The sequence below is a fragment of the Phodopus roborovskii genome, unplaced genomic scaffold (assembly GCF_943737965.1).
Source record: "Phodopus roborovskii unplaced genomic scaffold, PHOROB, whole genome shotgun sequence".
NCBI classification, from domain to species: Eukaryota; Metazoa; Chordata; class Mammalia; order Rodentia; family Cricetidae; genus Phodopus; species Phodopus roborovskii.
This window is the reverse complement of record NW_026125397.1, coordinates 25,661,952-25,684,302: the sequence shown is the minus strand read 5'-3', so window position 1 is coordinate 25,684,302 and position 22,351 is coordinate 25,661,952. Positions and strand designations below refer to the sequence as shown.

The 22,351-nt window shown below is 45.6% G+C and overlaps 1 protein-coding gene across 1 annotated transcript in view; it reads right to left on the bottom strand.

Moving 5' to 3' along the window:
* Positions 1 to 22,351, bottom strand: part of Pdss2 (decaprenyl diphosphate synthase subunit 2) — a 167,033-nt gene that overhangs the window by 5,230 nt on the left and 139,452 nt on the right. The window contains exon 7 of the mRNA XM_051175586.1: positions 20,065 to 20,097. Within this exon, the coding sequence (XP_051031543.1) occupies positions 20,065 to 20,097 (33 nt within the window). The remainder of the gene's footprint in view (positions 1 to 20,064; positions 20,098 to 22,351) is intronic.

The window sequence follows — 22,351 nt, the reverse complement described above, 5'->3', positions numbered from 1 at the left end:
TCTTAGAACAGAGAAAAGAGCAGATGCCACGAGACATGGTAGCTTACACGTGTGATCCCAGCACAGCGCCCCCCCCCCCACACGCACACACGCGCGCACACACACACACACACACACACACACACACACACACACACACACACAGTCGGAGTTGAAGCCTGAGATCCAGATCACCACACTGGTGCACTTCACTTCACAGGGCATTTATTTTGGGTGACTGTGTTTTACTCATTGTTTAGAGTTACCATTTTGCTATCGCCTATGCTGGCCTAAAATTCCCAGGTTCACGTGATTCTTCTGCCACATTCTTTCAAGTGGCTTGGATTGTAGAGATGTACCACATGACAGCTGTTAAGTGCATAACAACAACAACAATAATAACAATAATAGTAATAGTAATGCTGGTAAGATGGTGTCAGAGAGGAAAGGTGCTTGCTGTATGAGCCTGAGGACTTGAGTTTAATCCTCAGGACTGACACAGAAGTAGGAGAGGACAGACTCAACAAAGTTGTGCTCTGACCTCCACACATACCCCACCGCAGCACACGCACCTACAATCCGTGTACAGACGCATGCGTGACAATAACAAGTAAGCAAGTTTTTAAAAATCAGAAACCAGTTCTTCTGGCTTCATGCATACTTTGACTTTGAAAAAGCAAAAGCTGATGGAAAGAGTTTTGGCTCTAAGGTTTAAAATTCACTCTCGACATAGGACATACAACAACACACACACACATAAATACAAAAGGTGGCTTGTCAGCCCGTTCATTTCCCTGATACAGTACTTTAGGGCACAAAGATAATTAAATCCAGAAGTCAGCCTTACACTTGAGGAAGAGCAGTCCACCCGAAGAAGTAAGTTAAGCAAATCCCCAGCTGGAGCATCCAGTTAAAGACGTGCACTCAAAGACTGGAGTGGGAGAGGGGAGGTGCATTTGTAAGTAACATTTACTAAACACCGCAGCGTGCATGCTGCTCATGTGACCCCTGTCTAAGCAGGAGCCCTGTGTGCTTCTGGAAGCTAGGGCTCAAGTTCTTCTAAAACATTAAAGAGTTGCTGACTGCAGTGGCTCACGCCTCTAAGTCCAGCACTCAGAGGCAGAGGCAGGTGGATCTCTGTAAGCCCTGACTGGTTACAGGGGGAGGTAGCAGTACCTCTGCTCAAGGGTACCAGGGAAAGACGGGAGACAACATCTTCACCCCCATCGCATTTTACCAGACAGGATGCTGGGATGAGATGCCAAGCGACGTGGACAAGAGTCCTCAGAGAACCAACCTTCCTTCCTTCTTCCTCCTTTCTCTTTCCTCCCTCCCTTCCTTCTTCCTTGTTCAGACAGGATCTCCTTCTGTAGCTCAAGCTGTATTGGACCTGGCAACAACCCTCCCGCCTCAGCCTCCAAGGGCTGGAATTACATGCAAAGCCACCACACCTGGCCAGAGAATTTTTCCATAGGTTTCTCTATGTAGTCCAGGCTAGCCCTGAAATTGTGGCTTTCCTGCCTCCGATTCCTGGGACAGGGATTACAGGCTATGATAATCTGCCTAGCTGTGACGATGACCTTATTTACTAGAAAGTAGGAGTACGCTTTAGTTATGGCCACTTAATTGGATATTAAGGTGATCGGCGTCTTGAGAAATGAATAAAGCCTGTCCTCTTGATGCTAGAGTTCACGAGGTAAGCCAGGCATGGAGGAATGCATCTATAATCCTAGTGCTGGGTTACATACTGAGCTGTGGGCCCGGTTGGGCTTGGCTCTCTGGAGACCCTCTGTCAGGAACAAAACTCAAACTGAACCAAATGACGAATCGTTACAGTTTCAGGCGACAGTGAGAAAATGCAGTGCAGAAATAGGTCCTGTGAACGTCTAAGGTCGTGAACAGGAACAGTCCCAGAGGCGAAGGCCCTGCCCACATCGGTGTAGTGAGCTCTCTGGCCGCTCCAGCAACAAATGCTTACCGCCTCCCTGAGGGTCATGGCTGGCACCTGCTCTGTATACAGGGCTCTCCCTGATTTGCAGGCCCAGGCAAAGGAGAGGGCCACAGCCGTACAAACCAAAGACACTTTTACTTTCCCTTTTCTGAGACAGGATTTTGGGTTTGGCCTTGAACTCGTTTCCATCCCTGAAGTGCTGACATTGTAGGTAGGAGCCACCACACCTGGCTTGGCCATTGATTGATTGATTGACTGATTGATTTTTACAGCCACCCTCCCACACCTCACACCTGAGAATACTGGCGTGTTCGTGTGCCACCACACCATGGTGTTTGCTTTAGACATCTTTGATTTATTACTGCATTCTCTCTCTCTCTCTCTCTCTCTCTCTCTCTCTCTCTCGTGTGTGTGTGTGTGTGTGTGTGTGTGTGTATGTGTGTGTATGTGTGTAAGTTCAGAGGATGGCTTTCCAGAGTTGGTTTTCTCCTTCCACTGTGGGCCTGGGGGATCCAGTTCAGGACACCAGGTCCGGGAAAGCAAATGCTTCTACCTGATGAGCTGTCTGACCAACGCTGTTGTTCAGCCTTTAAAAAAATTATGTTTTTTTTTTGTTACTGGCGTCTAATGAGTTTATGAGAATTATCAATGCCATGAGCAGACAGACAGAGGGAAAAGCATGAGGGCTCCGAGGAGAGTTCAGTCCTGAGCCCTGGAGATCACAGTATGACCAGGGCTTTGAGAGAATCAGAGCCTCTTTAAACTGCATGGAGCTGGGCAGTGGTGATGCACGCCTTCAGTCCCAGCTCTGGGGAGGCAGAGGCGGGTGGATCTCCACTCAGGGCACCATCACAGGTGTCCCTCCCAGTTACTGGGGGCCGTGAGGACCCTCAAGGGTGACTAGCAACTGGCTCACGCCTTCAAACAGGGACAAAAGAGAAGGTGGACAATACCAAGGCCCCAGAGGTTATTAGATGGCTCGCGGACGCTGGGAAGACAGGCAGTTGTAATGGGGTTCCCAGCACAGGCTCACCTTTTCGGAGCAGAACCCAAGCCCTTGCAAATATCCAGTTCAAACCTTTTCACTGAGTTACACTGCTGCCGGCACCACCCTCATAGAGTGGGGAGTGACAGGGCCTCTGTGATAAGAAACTACAAATTGAGATCTGGGCGCACTTCACAGCGATGGGCAGTGATTCTACGGTAGAGAAAGAGCAGGATCTGTCCACAGGGACAGATCCATCAACAAGCCATCCAAGACCGAGAGGGAAATCAGGGCGTGCGCCCCAGGAACTGGCTGCTGGTTTTCCTCCACACTCCAGTGTCTCAATGTGGGGGTGGGCATGCGGTCCTTCTGTTAAAAAACATTGTTTTGGGGGCTGGAGAGATGGCTCAGTGGTTGGGAGCACTAGCTGCTCTTCCACAGGACCTGAGTCCAATTCCCAGCACCCATACGGCAGCTGCAGGGGATCTGACACCTTCACACAGACATACAAGTGGGTAAAACACCAGTAAAACAATAAAAAACATTGGATAATTTAAAAAAGAACCACCAAGATGAACCAGTGACTTAAAAAAAAAAAAAAAAAAAGAAATCACTTTTGACATTAGGTGGAGTTTGAACTGACAAGCAGGAAGCCTGCACGGGGTTGATCCAGGCTCTCTGCATATGTGACAGCTGTGTAATTTGGTCCTTTAATGGGGCTCTTAAGAGCATGAACAGCCCCCTCCCCCACCCCCGACTCTTTTACTGGCTTTTGGGATCCTACTTCTCGTCCTGGGTCGCCTTGCCCAGCCTTACTACATGGGGAGGTGCTTAGTGTTAGTCCAACTAGCTATACCATGTTTTATTGATAATCATAGCAGACCTGCCCTTTCCTGCATGGAGATGGAAGAGGAGGGGATTGGGGGTGGGACGGAGAAATGGAGGTGAGGGACTGGGAGGGGAGGAAGGGGGAGGCTTCAGCTGGGAGGTAGATAGATGAATAGAGAAGTTATTTATGAAGCAGGCGTTGAGATCTCTAAAGTAGGTGAGAATGACCTTGAACTTCATGACCCTCCTGTCTCCACCGCCTGAGTGCTGAGGTGATAGGCATCACTACACCTTTTACTTCTAGATTTTTCCCCCCCTGTATGTGGGTGTTTTGACTGCATTCATGTCTGTGTACCACAGGCATGCCTGGTATCCTCAGAGGTCAGAGAAGGGTGTCTGATCCCTTGTGGCTGGTATTAAAGAGGGTTGTGACCCAACGAGTGGGTGCTGGGAACGGAACCCAGGTCCTCTGGAAGAACAGCCAGTGCTCACAGCTGCTGAGTCATCTTTCTAGAGGATTGAACGCAGGGCTTTAGCATGCTAGGCAAGTTCTCTTCCAATTAGATATAGCATCATCCCACAATCCTTCTTTTCTTTATTTTAGATTTATTATGAGTGTGTGTGCACGCGTGCGTGTGAGCACGTGTGCGCGTGAGTGTGTGTGTGCATGTGTTCGTGAGTGTATGACTGTGTGTGTACATGCGTGCATGCGCGTGCGTGTGGTGTGTGTGAAGGCTCATGTGCCATGGCACACATAGGGAGGTCAGACGGCAATTCTTGGGCTGGTACTGTTTGTTCATCTTTACGTGGGTCAGGGAGCAGACTCTGATCACTAGGTTTACACAGCAAGCCTCTTTTAAGCATTGAGTACCTCTTCTTTTTGGAGGGTGGGGGAAGCCCATTTGCGTCTTAGCTTCAGAAATATCAGAGTTGTTAAAGTTTAGATTTTAGAAACTTAGTCCTTTATATGTAAGTTAGAGGTTACTAAAGAATATAGTAATATAGCCAGGCCTTGATGTCGTATACCTTTAGTCCCAGCACTCAGGAGGCAGAGGCAGGCTGATCATTGTGAGTTCGAGGACAGCCTGATCTACAGCGCCAGTTCCAGAGAAACCTTGTCTTGAAAAAACCAAAACCAAACCAAAAGAACATGGTAATATGGATTTGGAATATAAGTCGAGCTTACTAGAAAATGTTTTATAGCACATTTTTATCGCAGATGAAAGCAATCTCTAGCCATGCTGTCAGGACTCAATACTGGCTTTCTTTACTGCATTTCTAGGAGTTACTTAAATGAAGACGAAGAAGGAATGCATATTGAAATTTAATTTTCAGATGTCACAATGCCAGAAAGATAGCTAATAAATGAACAGCATCAAGATCGGGATGGTTCTGACATGCTGGACAATAAGCCATCGTTAGCCAAGGAAACATTTAACAGTGCTAATGGTATAGCTGTGCATCTGGCTTTAAATAATTGTAAAACTAAAAGCTCTGATTTGGCAGTGACTCACAGAAAGTCTCAGAATATCTAAGCCAAGACCATGTTGTAGATATAAAAGGCAAATGCATGCTTTGTAAGCACTGCCAGATGGTCAAGTCCAAAATACAGGTGTGGATGGTCTCACTGCTGTCTTTGGAAGTTAACTTAGGTTTAAAAAGCTGTTTAAGTTAGGCATGGTAGTGCATGCCTTAATCTCAGCACTGGGGGCTGAGGCAAGGCCACCACGTCAATAACATAAGGGCATTCTCAAATAATATGAACTCTTGTGTTCCTTATTTTTCTTTTGTTGTGATAAAACATCATGACTTGTGGGACTTGTAAAAGGAAGAATGTTTGGGTTTGCAGTTCCAGAAGGGGTGTCCATAAATGGCTAGGAAGGAATGGTAGGAAGCTACTAGATCACATCTGGGAACACAAGCACGGAGTTGAGAGTGAACCGAAGGTTATGACTCCCCAAGTCTGCCTCCATGGTGTACATCTTCCAATAATGCTGCACCATCAATGGGGGCCAAGGGTTCAGTACCCACTCAGCCTAGGAGAACATTCATGCTCAAACCAACACTCCCTTTCAGAACAACCAGCCAGCCAAACCCAACCCAGCCCAACCCAACCAAACCCAAACTGGGTCCTAGCTACCCGAGAAGCAGGAGGACTGTAAACCCAAGGTCAGCCAGTGCTACAGGAGTCAAGATCATCTTGGCTGCCAGATGTGTTAGTAGGTAAAGGCACTTGCTGTCATGCCTGATAACCCGAGTTCCATTGCTGAACCCACAGGGTGGAGGAGACCCACATAGTAAAAGGAGACAACAGACTCTTGCAAATTGTGCACATGCCCACTCTACCCCCCACCCCCACCCCCACAAAAGGTCAGAAGTCTGGGCAACTTAGTGAAACCCTATGTAAAATACAGTGAAGTAAAATAAACTTATTTTTGAAAGGCCGTTAAACTCTTATGCTATGAAAAATATTGAGCAATAGGTAACGTACTCACATTCTAATAAGCCCATCTACACTTTTGTGAGTTAAATCATTCTGTGCACTATTATGGGAGCACGTGATATTGGATACACTGATCTCCATTTTGACACCCAAAGCCCACTGAGATGGGACGTAGAGGGAGACATGGGCTCTGGGAAAGAATGTCACTGTTTCTAGAGATGGTGGCGTTGTAGGCGCAGGTGAAGCCACACAAGACCTTTGAAGGTCTAATGGGAAACACTTTAAGCTCAACTAACTCAACAATTACAGGATCAATTCACTTCTGCTGTGTCTCATAACAACACAGGCAACAGGACTGGGGTGACAGTTGACTGAGTTAAAGCACTGGCTATGAGTTTGAATCCCCACAACCATGCAAAGCCAGATGTGCAGTGAGACACTGTGGTCTCAGTGTTCCTGAGAGGAGATGGGAGGCAGAGACTGAAGATGCCCTGAATGCGTGCTGGTCCAGCTATTCTGGTGTACACACCCCAAACAGAATCAATCCTGAGACCCTGCTCCAATCAAGGCGGAAGGTGAGGAGCCACAACAGAGGTTGCCCTCTGAGAGCAAGTGACATGCACGGGCTGGTGACCACTCTCCCATATTCACACAAACATGGAGACAGTGGGGGCAGTGGGCACAGGACTGGAGCACACTGGACCGAGAACAGTAGACCGAGAACAGTGGACCTAGAACAGTGGACCTAGAACACTGGACCTAGAACAGTGGACAGAGAACACCGGACCTAGAACAGTGGACCTAGAACACTGGACCTAGAACAGTGGACCTAGAACACTGGACCTAGAACACCGGACCTAGAAACAGTGGACCCAGAACACCGGACCTAGAACAGTGGACCTAGAACAGTGGACCTAGAACAGTGGACCTAGAACACTGGACTTAGCAGTGGCCTCTTTGAGCCCAGGTTTCCCAGCTATCCAGCAGAAAAAGAACACTCACAGCACACACAGTTATCACCTGAGTTAATTTAAACTGGCAAAGTTCAGAAAAGAGCATGGGGTCCACACATGCGCATAGTGCACCTTGCTTTAAGTATAAACACTCATAGATTATTTCACATGGGATCATGGAGGTGTCTGAAACTGTCCAGGTCCCTACTTGATGATGAACTGGAAACAGGTTAATGTTTGAAAATGAATCTACAAATCAGTTAATGTTTTCATTTACTCATTTAGTTTGATTTTATTGTGACAGAGTCTCACTCTGTAGCCCAGGATAGCCCGGAACTTACTGTGCAGTTCAGGCTGGCCTCAGTCTCCCAAGTAACGAGATTATAGGTAGGTGTGACTGTCACGCCCAGTTTATTTACTTATTTATCTATTTTGAATACTGGGGATCAAACATAGCCTTATACATGCTAGACAAGTGTTCTGCCATTAAGCACACGTTCAGCCTACGACCATTTTAAAGTTAAGTTATTCTCTGTAAAGGAAGGAAACAAAACAAAACACACGGGAGCTAAAGATGGCTCAGCAGTTATGAGCACATGTTGCTCTTACAGAGACCTAGGTTCAGTTCCCAGCACTTATGTAGTAGTTCATAACCATCCATAATAAAAAAGCATTTTAGAAAAAAGCACAGTCTGTAATTCCAGCGCTTGGGAGGCCTAGAAAGAAAGACTGTGAGTTCAAGGATGCATGGGAAACACAGTGAGACCCAGCCTCCCCAAAGAGGAAAATGACTGCTAACTGCCCTCTCTCCCAACATGTCTATTAGGCCCAGTCTGGGTGGTGTGGAGGTCTCCTCACTGAAGTGTAGCATCAGAACTCGTCCTAAGATTGCTGTCTCCTCAGCACACAGTGGTGAGTTCAGAGTGGAGGACTGTGCACAAAGACAGCAGTGTAACCCAGCAACTCTATAATATAAGTGATCACACCCGAGGAGATACACCCTACCAAGCGTGTAAACAGACTTAAACTCTGTGTACACATATGCACGGACACACAGACAGACACATCCACACATGCGGTTTAGGGTGTGGGAATCTTTACGGATACAAAGGTCTGGACAGGATGCTTGCTCCTTCAAGAAACAGAGACAGGAGATTCCTCCTCAGGAATCCCTCCCACTCTTCTAACTAATAAATCCATATTCATGCTACAAAAAAAAAAAAAAAAAAAACCAAAAGCAAACAAACAAACAAAAATTCACTAGTAAAAGGCAGAAGCCAAGATCAGTTTGTGCAGCTCAGGGCCTGAGCCTGATTTTAGAATGTAATTAAGTGGGACAAAATTAGTTTAACTGAAATTTATAAAGGGTCATCAACATTTATTTAGTAGGCTTAGCATCTGAGGTCAGTAATACGGGAGTTAAATTTAGGGTTCACTCCAAAGGAAAATCAGTCATTGTGTCTTGGTTGTCATGTCTTCCAAGGGAAAATTCAGGATTTGTAAATGAATAGATTCATCCATATTCTGATTCAAAGTTTTTTCTTTTTTAATTTTAGTATCATACTCCAAAATAGGAAGTTAATTCTACATATTGAAATTCAAAAAGCCTAACTGGGCCCATAGAGATTTTCAGTAAATTCTGTAATAGAAATTCAACATGCAAACCGTGTCACGGGTGGAGACTGCAGCAGCAGCATGCCATTCTTGCCTGCTGAGTGGTTTTTTTTGAATCAGTATACAGTCTGTACTGAATCTCATGACAAGCACTATGTTGGGTATTTAATGAAAAGGAACACCTTGGGACAAGAACACGCATACCATGCAGGTATCACAGAGGTAACCCTGCTGAGCCATCTTGTCTGCCAATGTGGGGTTTCTGTGGAATGGCATGATGGGTACATGTTGATTCAGATACTTGTCTCCCTGGAGGGGATGGGGGTAAGAATTGTTTTGGTGGTGGGGGCAGGTTCTAGCCCAGGTGCCTGACCTTGCCTTCATGATCTCCTTGAGCATCCCCCCCCCCATGATGGAATTACGGGCACATCTACTATATCCAACTGTCAGAACTGGTTCAGTGGTTATACTGTAAGACTTTCTTGGCAGAGTGAAGAATGCTTACCACCTTTTTAAAAGTCACATTAATCATTACACCACCTCAACGAACATAAACCCATTTACTAGGCAACACCATTTCTGAGAATGGAATTATGCTACACCAGAGAATAATATGCACTATTAAGCCTGCTTTACAACCTGTGTAGTATGTTGATAGAGCATGAGGAGTATGGCAGAGATGCACACACTCTGAGGGGTTGGGTCAGCCAACTGTAACATAATTAGGGGAACACTTAGTGTATTGAGTAAGGCATTCAGCGAACCATGTGTACTATGGTGTGTGTGTGTTAGTAAAAGCACAGAACACAGAAAGGCTGCTGTTGTTTCTACACAGGTGCACACAAATCTTGTCAGGAGTGAACTAAAAATACAGGTCAGCCTATGTTTTAGCACTAGGCCAGGTAGCCCTTCCTCAGGGGAGCCATTGTGCTATGCGCTAGGCGGCCTTCGTGATGAGCCTGGCTTTATGATGTAGTCACGAACAGTCAAGGCCTTCCATTGAGCTAGGAAGTTAAGGGTTGCAGGGACAGGATAAGATCTATTTACCCCAGTCTCTACTTGACATATAAACCACCAGCTGTGTCTGCAGACCCTGCAAGCTCTACTGTTACTTCAGTAATTCTGCTTGAAAACGGAGGGCGCCCTGCCCCCTTGCTTTACAGAAAAGATGTCTAAGCTCATTATGAAGGATCAATACTCTGTCCAATATAAATGGGGGAGGCTTAGTGTGCTTGTAGGAGCTGTGCAGAAAACATTGGGGGAATGGCTTCAGATATACCAATTAAACAGATTATAGCTTTCTCATGGACCAGACAGCGTGACATCCCAAAGATCCTTAATTCTGCATAAAATCAGACTATATGTATAGTATATGAATTTGACAATAACAAAGACTTTTGACTTACTAAAACCACATTCAAAGCTATACAGAAGTGCCTCTCTTTTCTTCTCTCTCATAATTTCAGAAAATCATTCCTCTCCCCTTATTTTTTTTTTTTTTTTAAGACGAGGAAGGAGTATTCCCTTTATATCTACTTCAAACCCATTTTAATGGCTCAGATGGCTCTCCTAGGGGTAGGAGGCTCTATCCCCTACATAAAGACACTCAGGCTCTTCCTGTGCACAGGTGGTTCCTGGTGCCACAAGCTGGGAGAAATAATTGAATGCAGCTGCCCCACAGAGCAGCACACTCACCCACAGCACTAGCCTGCACCGCATTCTTACACGATTTCCAGACTAAGAGGCTAGAGGTCTCCCCAGCTAGAGCTTTGCTTCAACCCAAGAGGTACAAGGAAGTGAAGATGTAACCATTTGGTAGAACATTTACATCAGGAGAGCTTAAGGAAGGGGAAGGCACACACACAGGGAGTTAGAAGGAGGGGGGGGGAGTAATTGGGAGGAGTATTTAAGTAGGGGAGGGAGGGTTAACTAACTACTACTACTACTTTTTGTGTTGTTTTTCGTTTTTTTGAGACAGGGTTTCTCTGTGTAGCCCTGGCCGTCCTACAACTCGCTTTGTAGACCAGGCTGGCATCAAACTTACAAAGATCTGACTGCTTCTGCCTCTGTTATGCATCTCAGCACCTAGCTCAGGACAGCCCCCCCCCCCCCCACACAGAGAGTTTAATTGGAGTCATCCTACATAGAAGTCATACATTGTCAAAGTAAGCATAGTGTCCATTGTGGGATGCCTGCCCTCAAACTGTTGTTCACAGGTGTGTTGGAGGCCCTGAAACAATGCAGGCCACTGCGATTGCTCTTATTTGGCCACCAGAACTTCATAGTCAGACCCTGTGTTGAAGACACCACAAACATGGAGAAACCAAGTTGGTATTGACAAGAAGTGTCTTTCCTGCCAGCTGGCTCCCACAGCACCAGAAGGGGCTATGCAGGTTGCTCAGGGACACAGTTCATCAGCAGTCTTACTCAATTGTTAACACCACGTGCTACAATACAAGAAGGCGTGGCATGGCAAGATAAGCCCATGGGGACAACCAACTGCTTTCTGGTTGGATTTAAGTTCTTCTCCACAGGAGGAAAGGCAAGCCTCATGCTGTAAATCTGCTCAAGAGCCCAGGGCTGGAGAGCTAATGGGCCCCACAGGTGAGCCTATTATTATTTTGCGATATGGATAAGCAAATTGCTCTGTAAACTGGTATCTCTGCACCCATGGAACAGTGCAGCTCTCAGACCTCACCAGAGAAGTTTCTCTGTGCAACGGAGGGCGGTTAATGCAGAAACTCACAATTGGTCCAAGTGCAGAGAACAAGCGTCTGTGTCTTGCTCCCTCCCCACGGAGAGGTCAGCCAGGGGAGAGGAGGCGGCAAGAACATAGGAGGCAGAGGTCAGGGAGAAGCAAAGTGGACAAGCAGGATCACTGCACTCAGGAACTCATACAGCAGGATCACTGCACTCAGGAACTCATACAGCTGGGTTACTGCACTCAGGAACTCATACAGCAGCTGTGGCTGCCTACACAAGTCCCACCCAGGCAACATGGATGGATGGGGGAGGAGGGCTCACGAGCATCTATCCTTAGCTGAGGAACTACCGAGGATGGTGGCTCGGTGTGTGTGCGCGCGCGCGCGTGCGCACGTGCATGCCTGTGTGTGTGTGTGCGTGTGGGTAGCTCACATCCACAAGTGTATGGGAGAAACAAACTGGATTCAGTGCAGCCGGTTACTAAAGAAAAACAAGGTAAAAGAAAACAACAAAAAATCCAGGAAACGAAACTGGGAGGGAGGGAGGGTTAGAGGAGAGGGTGGTAGGTCTGAAAGGAGCTGGGGGCATTAAGGGGTGCTAAAGAATTGCTAAAAATGCTGTATTAATATACAATATTACATTTAGGAACTGACACATACCTTTAATGCCAACACTAAGGAAGCAGAGGCAGGCAGATGTCATCCTGGTCTAAAGAGTGAGTTCTAGGCCAGCTGGGGATGTACAGTAAGACTATGTCTCAAAAATATATTAAAATATATCTAGGTAGATCTAGATAGCAGACGTACATACTTGAGGGAAACTAAGGAACAAAGGAGGAGTCTGATAGGTCATATGAATTATAACAGAGAGATATGCACAGAGGGGTGTCTTGAGTTACTCATCCATTTATTCATTCAGCAAATATTTATTGCCTTCAGAGTACAGTGATGGACACATACACCATTCATGATTGCAACCAAGAGTTAGTTTTCAACAATAATATCTGCTGTAGCCTTAAGAAAAAATGTTAATTATTAAAATATGAAAGCCAAGGGCCAGGGAGATATCCTAGAAGTTAAAAGCACTTGCTGCTCTTACAGAGAATGCTGGTTTAGCTCCTGACGTTCACATGGTAGCTAACAACCATCTGTAACTCCAGTTCCAGAGGATCCAATGTCTTCTTCTTTGGCCTGAGGGTCTGCATGCATGTGGTGTACAGACGAACATGCAGGGGAAACACTCAAGGGGCCGGAGAGACAGCTCAAACTAAAGGCTTGAATTTAAGAATGGGCTGGGCTGTTTGTGGTAGTGCACACTGGTAGGATTTGCTGGGTGGGGAGCATGGGAGGAACACAAGTTTGAGGCTAGACTGGGCCACAGAGTGAGTGCAAGGACAGTCAGGGCTACAGAGAGAAACTTGTCTCAAAAAGAAGAAGAAGAAGAAAAAGAAAGAAAAAAGAAGGGGATGGATCGCCCCACTAATTACTATTACCACTGTGAGCTAAGCAATTTAAGACTTTATGCACAACCTTATAAAGTAAATACCAACAGCAAGGAATATTTGAAGGGAAGTAAGAGCAATTTGCAATTGCCGATGTTCAAACAGTATCCACAGAAGTTGGGCTAGTAACTGAGGAGTCATACGTACTTTATAATGTTGTAATAATGTCATACAAGAGGCTTATCATAGAAATCATGTAATAGCTTTATCCATGATCCACAAAGGAATAGATATAATGATCACTGAATCTATTGATATGATTGAGGTGTGTCGGATTGCTAATACCCAGAGAACAAGAATCTAATTTAAAAATAACATTAAGAAATTAGAGGACTATCATCACCAAAGCCAGGTGACAGCCGCTGGGGAGTGTGACGCAGGGCACTCAGAGCTCGAGGGCAAGTCTAGCGCCAACGGTAAGAAAGACACAATTCTGCCCGAGGAGGCTGGTTACTGCCTGTGGGATCAGACAGGATATTGCTGTACAGCCCAGGCTAGTCTTAAGCTAGGAGGGGCTGAAGCTGGCTGGCCTGGAAGTGACATCCTCCTGCTCCGCCTCCAGAGTCCAACATCACAGGAGGGCAACACTCTGGGCAGTGGAGAAGAAAAAATTCTTTTGAGTGAGTATCATGCATCTTAGGTTGGCAATGAGTCTCTCATCCTCCTGCATCCACTTCCTGGATTACAGGCGTGCAGCCTCTTGCCTTTTCCCTACTTCCTGAGCACTGGGTTACAGATGTGCACCACTCTCTGTGACCAGCTCTGGGAAAAAAAAAATTTTTTTTTTTTTTTTGACAAGAAGTTTCATATGGTACAAAATGTTCTTTAAAACATTTACTTCTTTTTCATTTTATGTGTATGAGTGTTTTGCCTGCATGTATGTCTGTGCCCATGTGTGTTCCTGGGGCCTCAGGACATTAGATCTCCTGAAACTAGAGTTTCACACAGTTATGAGCTGCCCGTGTGGGTGCTGGGAATTGAATGTGGGTCCTCTGGAAGGACGGGCTGAACCCAATACAAAGGCTTTTACCTTCTGCCATGGACGGAAACTGGTCGAATAGGGATGGAAGGTGGCCTTGCAGTTAAGAGCATGTTGTGCTTTTTCAGAGGACCTGAGTTTGGTTCCCAGCACCCATGCTGGGTGGCTCACAACTGCCCATACCTCCAGCTCCAGGGAATCCAACATTCTCTGCACTCATACATGCACACACACATATATTCACACAACTGAAAAATAAATCTATAAATAGTTGCTATAAACTGTCTTAAGCCAGGCCAGGAGGTGGTGGTGCATTCAGCTTTATTCCCAGCACTCTGGAGGCAGAGGCAGGCAGATCTCTGTGAGTTTGAGGCCAGCCTGGTCTACAAGAGCTAGTTTCAGGACAGGCTCCAAAGCCACAGAGAAACCGTCTCTCGAAAAACCAAAACTAAAACAAAACCCAAAAAAGTCTGCTATAAACATCTTATCTCCTGCACTGCAAGTCCTTCAGGAGCAAGACAGGACAGAGAAGGTCAAAGCAGCTGGGAGTCTCCCTTATTATCATTAATTAAAACAGGAACGATAACAGTAAAATGAGAGACTCTGTGCCTGCACAGTCCCAGCACAGGAGAAGCAGCATCTTGCCTAGGAAAAGGGGACAGGGTGGAGGAAACAGCAACATCTGGTGTCTAAATGTGCTAACAAGAATACTTCGTGGGGCCAGCCAGCTATCTAGGGTTGTGGGAAAGCATGCCATAGAAACTGTGTTAGAAATAAGTAAATAAGCTTTGTGTGTAAAGGAAGAGGAATAGTACTTAATTTAAAAAAAAATACTCAATTAAAAAGGATTTGGGAGTCAGCTTATAACAACATTATAACAACGACACAGTTGAAGCATTTATGAACAATAAAAAGAAATGGCTAGCATGGCAAGTCTTGGGCGAGAGACTCCCGATGTAAGAGGAAACATTCTTATTCTTCTCAAAGGAAGTGATCACGAGAGTGCAAATGGTAGTGGGCATCTTTGCTGGGGGGAAGAGAGTTTTCATGTGCACTTTATGCAAATATATATCTCACAACGCCTCCCAGAGGTTATGAGGGCAAGAGAGAGCAGCAGCCACCAGGCACTGATTCCAGGCAGGCACACTGGGACAGCTGGAAGCTGCTGTCCCGTAACCATGAGCCTATCCTGGGAGACAGACAGCAGGAGCTCAGCCTGCCATCCCAAGGGGTTCTCTTACGCTTGACAGGGAACAGATGCCTAAAGATTACTAGCCACAGGACCTTTCCTTGAGCTGTTCTATGCTTAGAGGGAATCTCCTAAGAGGACATTAGGGGGCTGGAGAGATGGTTCCAGAGTTAAGAATGTATACTGCTCTTCCCAAGGACCTGAGCTCATTTCCCAACACCCACAACGGGTGGCTTACGACTTCCTGTAATTCCAGTCCTAGGATATCTGATACCCTTTTCTGGCTTCCATGGGTAGCAACTACCCATGTAGTACGCAGACATACATGCAGGTAAAACACGCATTACATATAATAAAATAAATAAACCTAAAAACAAAACAACAGCAACAACAAACAGGGTCAGTGATCTGGTCCAGTGGGTAACATGCCACCCTGACAACCCGAATTCAACATGCAGATCCTACCGTGGGAGGACAGAGCCCGTCCCATTCCTCAGAAAGTCATGTAGGCGTGCACCATGCACACGTCTGTGCTCTCACGCAAATAATAACAATGCAAAAACTCACTCCTGTACCGAGTCACAGGCCAGATGATAAGAAGCGCACAACAAAGCAGACACGTATGGAGAAGGGGCCACTGTAACGGCAGTCTTTGAGCCTGAATTAGCATGATGTCAGAGGCCACTTAAGGCACCGGGAAAAGAATGAACAGAAGGCAAACTCCACAGTGTTTCACAGGGTCTGGTTTTGATCAAGTGAATTTTGCCAAAGCCCGTATAGCTAGCTAGCTATAGCAGTGATTTAAAAGAGACCGGGAACCAGTCTGTGTCTCCGTGATGGAGATATTTAAACAAGCCATCTTGAAAATGTTAAAAAATTAAAATTGTAGAGAGTCGCAGCATAGGTGCCATGTTTTGCCTGAAGTGGTAAAAACACCATCTGCCTCAGTCTTTTAGCAGCGTGCCCGTCTCGAGGAGCAGTAGGCTCCACTGCAGGCACAAGCTCGCTCGCTCGGCTCCAGCTGGGGAGAATACACAGGCGTTTGTAGATGTTTTTCTAAGTACCAGTAGTCAACATACCCACAATCTTTCAGACGTGTATAACAGCTGCCATAGCAAACCGGGTGTGAACGTGGTCTGAGAGGCTGTGCACCAGTCCCAACGCACGCCCAGGAATTCCTGCAATCCAAAAGGTGGCACTCTTCCTCTTAGTACTTAATGTTAATTATGCTGGGTGGGCAGCTGAGGGACAGGAGTAGTCAGAGAACTGTTCACCCAGGGCTACAAACCCATCACGGTCACTAACTGTCCCACAGCACTGTGTACCAGGCTCAATCTTGACACTAGCTACTTGGTCACAATTCAGTTCTGGTAAGTACACTGTATCTTTTTTTTTTTTTTTTTTTTTTTTTTCAGACAGGGTTTCTCTGTGGCTTTGGACCTGGCTGGCCTTGAACTCACAGAGATCCGCTTGCCTCTGCCTCCCGAGTGCTGAGATTAAAGGAGTGCATCGCCAACACCCGGCTAAGTACGTTGGTATCCTACAAACCCATTTTTGGAGTCCTTTTTTGTTTTGGTATGTGTGTCTGTGTGAGAGTATTGGATCTCCTGCAAATGGAATTACAGACAGCCGTGATTAGCTGTATGGGTGCTGGGAATTGAACCCGGTCCTCTGGGAGAGCAGTTAGTGCTCATAACTACCAAGCCATCTCTCCAACTCCTTTCTGGAGTCTTAATTGTGCAAGTAAGACAGATGTTCTTGTTTTCATCTGACACTCTAGAATTGCCACCGTTGCCCATCTACCTTGAGAGGAAGGATTTAATGAATGGAAAATTGTCATAGGCTCTGATACCTTAAGAAGAAAGATAGCACGGCGTATAAAACACTGATATCCAGGATCCACTGCAACCTGAATTCAATTAAAAAGCCGGGCGTGGTGGCGCATGCCTGTAACGCCAGCACTCAGTAGGCTGAGGCAGGAGGCTGAGGCATTTCAGGTCAGTTTGGATTACATAGTGAAATCCTGTTACAAAACTAAATACATGCCCAAATGAAGAGGAAAAAGAAACCTAACATCTTACCTAGTGAATGTGAAAGGCACTCTGGAAATCCAGCTGGACTGATTTGAAAATGATCACCTCTCCCAGCCCTCCCTTACATCCTCATCTCAGACTGCCTGAATTTGAGTGATGGAGTATAAAGCTAGCATGAACAACTGAAATTAATTTTTTATGGTTTTTTTTTTTTTTTCTTTTTGGATAAAATCAGGCTCTTGGGAATGAAGAAAATTTCAGTAGCAGATAAGTTGAGCACAGTCTCCTGATACGGCTGCTGGGTTCTTCTAATTCCATCACAGACAGATAATCCTATCAGGGAATCCCAACCCGCCAACCACGCTGCCTGCATTACTACAGTGAACACCAATCATCAGTAGTGAGACCACACAGAGCGGAACAGAGAGGGGAGATGGGAAGGCCCCATGTTTGTGTCCCCCAGCCCCACAGTGCACTCAAATATCACTTCAGCACAAGCTGTACCTCGACCATCTATTACCCTAGACACAAGACAGAATTTTCCCTCTTCTCCCTGTAATACTTGGAAGTAAGTCTGCTTCAAGGTGACAAGATCTAGCTAATTACTGGAACCTATCCAGACCAACTGTGTTTTGCCTTTAACTGTCACAATAGCACTAGAAATTCAGGGATATTTTTTGTTCGCTGAGAAACACAGTGATCAATCAGGCTCTGGGAAAGGCAGCTGAGGCAAGCAGTCAGTATGTTCTTAAAATTTCTGTGCCTCCAACTGTGGACACCACAGACACACTTACACACAGACACGTGTGTGCATGCACACATGCACACACACTCATACACACATGCACACACTCACACTCATACACATACACACACTCACACACACATACACATACACTCACTCATGCACACATACACACACACACACACACACACACACACCAAGAGAGCCCGGGCTGCTGCTTTCAGAATATTCTCACTCTAATGGGAAAGAAAAGATTACACTGAATTCAGCTTAGATCAGGATGGCGTTAAGAAAGAGGAGAGGAGGATTTACTGTGATGTCAGGCCTGTGGACTCTTGTTCACATGGTCATCGTGGTAATAGCACAAGAGACCACAAGGTAACTAAGTGATTCATCAGGTTCTGCAGCAAGCTGGCAGCATAGCCATTGCTTGGTCTAGAAATGCCTTTTTTTTTTTTTTTTTTTTTTTTTTGAGTCAGGGTCTTACTGTATGTGTGCATAGGCCAGGCTGGCCTCAAACTTGCAAAGATCCATCTGCCGCTGCCTCCCTCATGCTGGGATAAAAGGCGTGCACCATCACCTGGCCGTCAAAGAACTTTGATAAGAAATTCTGTGGGGCTGGAGAGATGGCTCAGTGGTTAGGAGCACTGGTTGGTCTTCCACAAGACCCAGGTTCAAGTCCCACACCGTCACGGCAGCTCGCAACTGTGTGTAACTGCAGATCCAGGGGATCTGCTACCCTCACACTGATACCAATGCACATAAAACTAAATAAAATAATAATAAAACAAGAAATTCTGAAAGTCTTTGAGTCACAAATAAGCTCCAGTGGTCACTAGTCACCTGTCCTCGAGGGCCTTCTGACTGGAGCTTGCTTTCTTTCACTGGCTTTAGGAAAACCCATCCTTTATCCTCACACTGTTTTGCTCTGTTGGCAGCTTGACCCCCCTCACCCCTGACTAAACCTCTGAAGCTATCAGCCAGTTGCAGTCAAATGTTTACCTTTATGAGAAGAGTTAGCGTGGTCACGGTGTCTCTTCACAGCAATAAAATCCCACACAGGACGATAAGACACCGTGTGCGCTTCCAAAAGCTCCACAGGTGGTGTGGGGCTTGTGCTCGCTCATACAAGGCCCATGCTGTACAATGTGTCACTGGTGCCAAGGTTTGAATGTGTCCCCAAAAGCTCAAGTGCTGGTAACTTGATTCCCCAGTTGATGTGCGATGGTTTTTGGAGGGGGAACCCTTAGGGTACAATCAGGACTAGGTGAGGGTGTGAAGGTAGGCCCCCATAATGCATTAGAGGAGGCATCTAGCTAGCATGCCAGCTGCTTCAAACCACGTAATACCCTCCAGCTCTCAAGAGTTGATTCTTTCCTTCCGCCACGTGGGCTCTGGGGATCTAACTCAGGTCATCAGGCTTGGCTTCCATGTGCTTGGCTGCAAGCCCCTTTACCTGCTGAGCCCTCTTGCTGGCACTCACCATTTTACTCCCAATATCTAATACACTGTATGGAATAAACACATGCATTGTTGAATGAATCTTATTTTATCTGCTAATAATAATAATCTTTCAGATTTAAGCGTCATAATTGTTCTTAATGTGTTTATTTAATATAAAAAATTACATATTGCCGGGCGTTGGTGGTGCACGCCTTTAATCCCAGGACCTGGGAGGCAGCGGCAGGTGGATCTCTGTGACTTCCAGGCTAGCCTGGTCTACAAGAGCTAGTTCCAGGACAGTCTCTAAAGCTACACAGAGAAACCCCATCTCGAAACCCGCCCCCCAAATTATATATTATCTCTTATGTACATGGGTGTGAATGTATGTGCAAGCAAATATACCATGTATGTAAGATGTATGTAAGGTGAGAAGAGGGTGTCCTACTCCCTGGGACAGGAGTTACCTATCTGTCTGTCTGTCTGTCCGTCCATCCATCCATCCATCTATCTGAGGCGGGGTCTTACTATGCAGTTCTGGCTGGAATGGTTTTCTCTTTGTAGATGAGGCTGCCCTAAACTTACAGAGATCTGACTGTTTTTGCCTCTGGAGTGCTAGGATTAAAAGTCTGCCACCATGCCCAGCCATAAGGCTTCTGGTTTGACCTTTCAAATATAAAATGTGACCAAATAATATAGAAGATGCATACAATCTACCTACCTTAGTGTAGTCTAATCTTCCTTTTTCTTGAGCCTAAAACAGAAAAGAAGAAATTAATTTAATACTTCTGGTTTCTCTCCCCCCTTTTAGGGAATTATCTAGTGTTTTCTTTTTTCTTTCTTTCTTTCTTTCTCTCCTTTTTTAAAGATTTATTTATTTATTATGTATAGTGTTCTGCCTGCATGTTTGCCTGCAGGTCAGAGAAGGGCACCAGATCTCATTGTGGACGGTTGTGAGCCACCATGTGGCTGGGAATTGAACTCAGGACCTTTGGAAGAGCAGCCAGTGCTTTTAACCTCTGAGCCATCTCTCCAGTCCTGTGTCTTGTTTATTTTGTTGTTTTGTTTTTACTTTGTGTGTGTGTTGTTTTCTTTTCTTTTTCCTTGTACTTTCTTTCTTAAAGGATAAGATTCCAGTGAGACTGGAAAATGTCTCACTGGTTAAGAGCATGGACTGAGGTTTCAGAGTGCAGTTTGGCTCCCAGGTCCATGTCAGGTGGTTCACATCACCTGTAGCTGCAGTTCCAGGAGCCACTGACGATGCAGCCTCAGGAGCCACCTGCACCCACAGGCACGCACACAATTATACACATACACATACCCCACATAATTAAAAAAGAATGAGATTCAATTCTTTCCTCCACACTGCCTCTTTTATTTAACATACATTGATCTATACACCTATTCATATAGTCAGTGATTTCCCTTTCTGAATAGACAAATATATAGGTACACCTGAAGAGTTTTTTCAACGCTTGCCTCAAATTTACACACACACACACACACACACACACACACACACACACACACACACACTCATTTGCCCTGTAGGCACACATGGAGGATAGAGGTTGATATGAGGATGTCTTCTTCAATCACTTCTCTACCTTACTTATTTATTTACTGAGATAAGGCCTCTCTGTGTAGTCCTCATTAGCCTGGAACTTGCTCTGTATACCAGGCTGGTCTTAACCGCACAGAGCTCTGTTGACTTCTCCTGAATGCTAGGTTGAAAGGCATGTACCGCCATGCCTGGACACACTGCTTCCTTCCTTTCTGGCTAGAGAGCAAGCTCCCAGGATCCACCTCTCTCAGGTCCCCAGTGCTGGGGTTCCAGACATGTGCTGCCCCATCCATCTTTTACACGGGTACCAGGGATTCAAACTCAGGTCCTCACGACTGCATCGCAGTTTATTCAGAGTCATAGCCCACGCCTATGTAAGAAGTTTTTAAAGAGTAAAAGTTGAAAGCATTTGCACACCCTGTCTGGATTTGTCAAGGGCAGAGGTCATGAGTCAGTGGACATGCTTTAGTACAGGTTGTGCATTCGCAGGCTATTTCATACATAGGCATGTGCCAATCATCAAACTATAAGCTTAACCTACGATATTCAAGTCTCCCCAGTTGTCCTCTGGGCCACCATGGAAGAACTGTCTTGGGTCACACATTTAGTGACAGCCCACACCACCCCTGAATTAGAATTAATCAAGATTTACTGGATCTGGTTTTTATGTCTTTTTTAGCCCCCGACTCTAAACCAGCATCCCACCTCTATTCTTTTCTTTCCTATTCACTCATTCGCTTGTTTACTTTATTGAGTATACAGTGGGGGAGGGCGTGGATCAAGAGGAAGGGACGTGGTGTGTGTGTGTGTGTGTGTGTGTGTGTGTGTGTGTGTGTGTTGAAAAGGAGGGAGAGAGAGGCAGTGGTGGTGCATGCCTTTAATCCCAGCACTTGGGAGGCTGTAGTAGGACCAGACCTCTGAAACCGTGAGCCAGCCCCAATTAAATGCTTTCTTTATAAGAGATGCCATGGTCACCAAGACTTTCCTAATGGGCCCTGCTGTTAAAGCACCCAATTTCTGCAGACACACAACCTGAAGAGACTGACTACTGGTGTCTGGCCACCTCAGTGTCCTCTGAATTTTATTTCTTTTTTTTTTTTTTTTTTTGAGACAGGGATTCACTATGTGGTCCAAGCTGACTTAGAACTTTCGATCCTCCTGCCTCAGTCCCCTGAGTACTGACTGGGATTACATGCATGTGCCAGCATACTTGGTCTGTGTATCCTTTTTATTTGTTTTCAGTAAATACTTTAGGTCTGTGAAACTATTTCATCTAGACAGCTTAGCTAGTGTATAAAAGGATCATTTATTTCAGAAAATATGGTAAATATTTAAAGACTTAGATGTAAATAATACATACATTTCCAGTTGATGCATAGGTATAATATATATATCTCACATATATACAATAGGGAGTAGACACTGACAAGTATTTTTTTGTAAA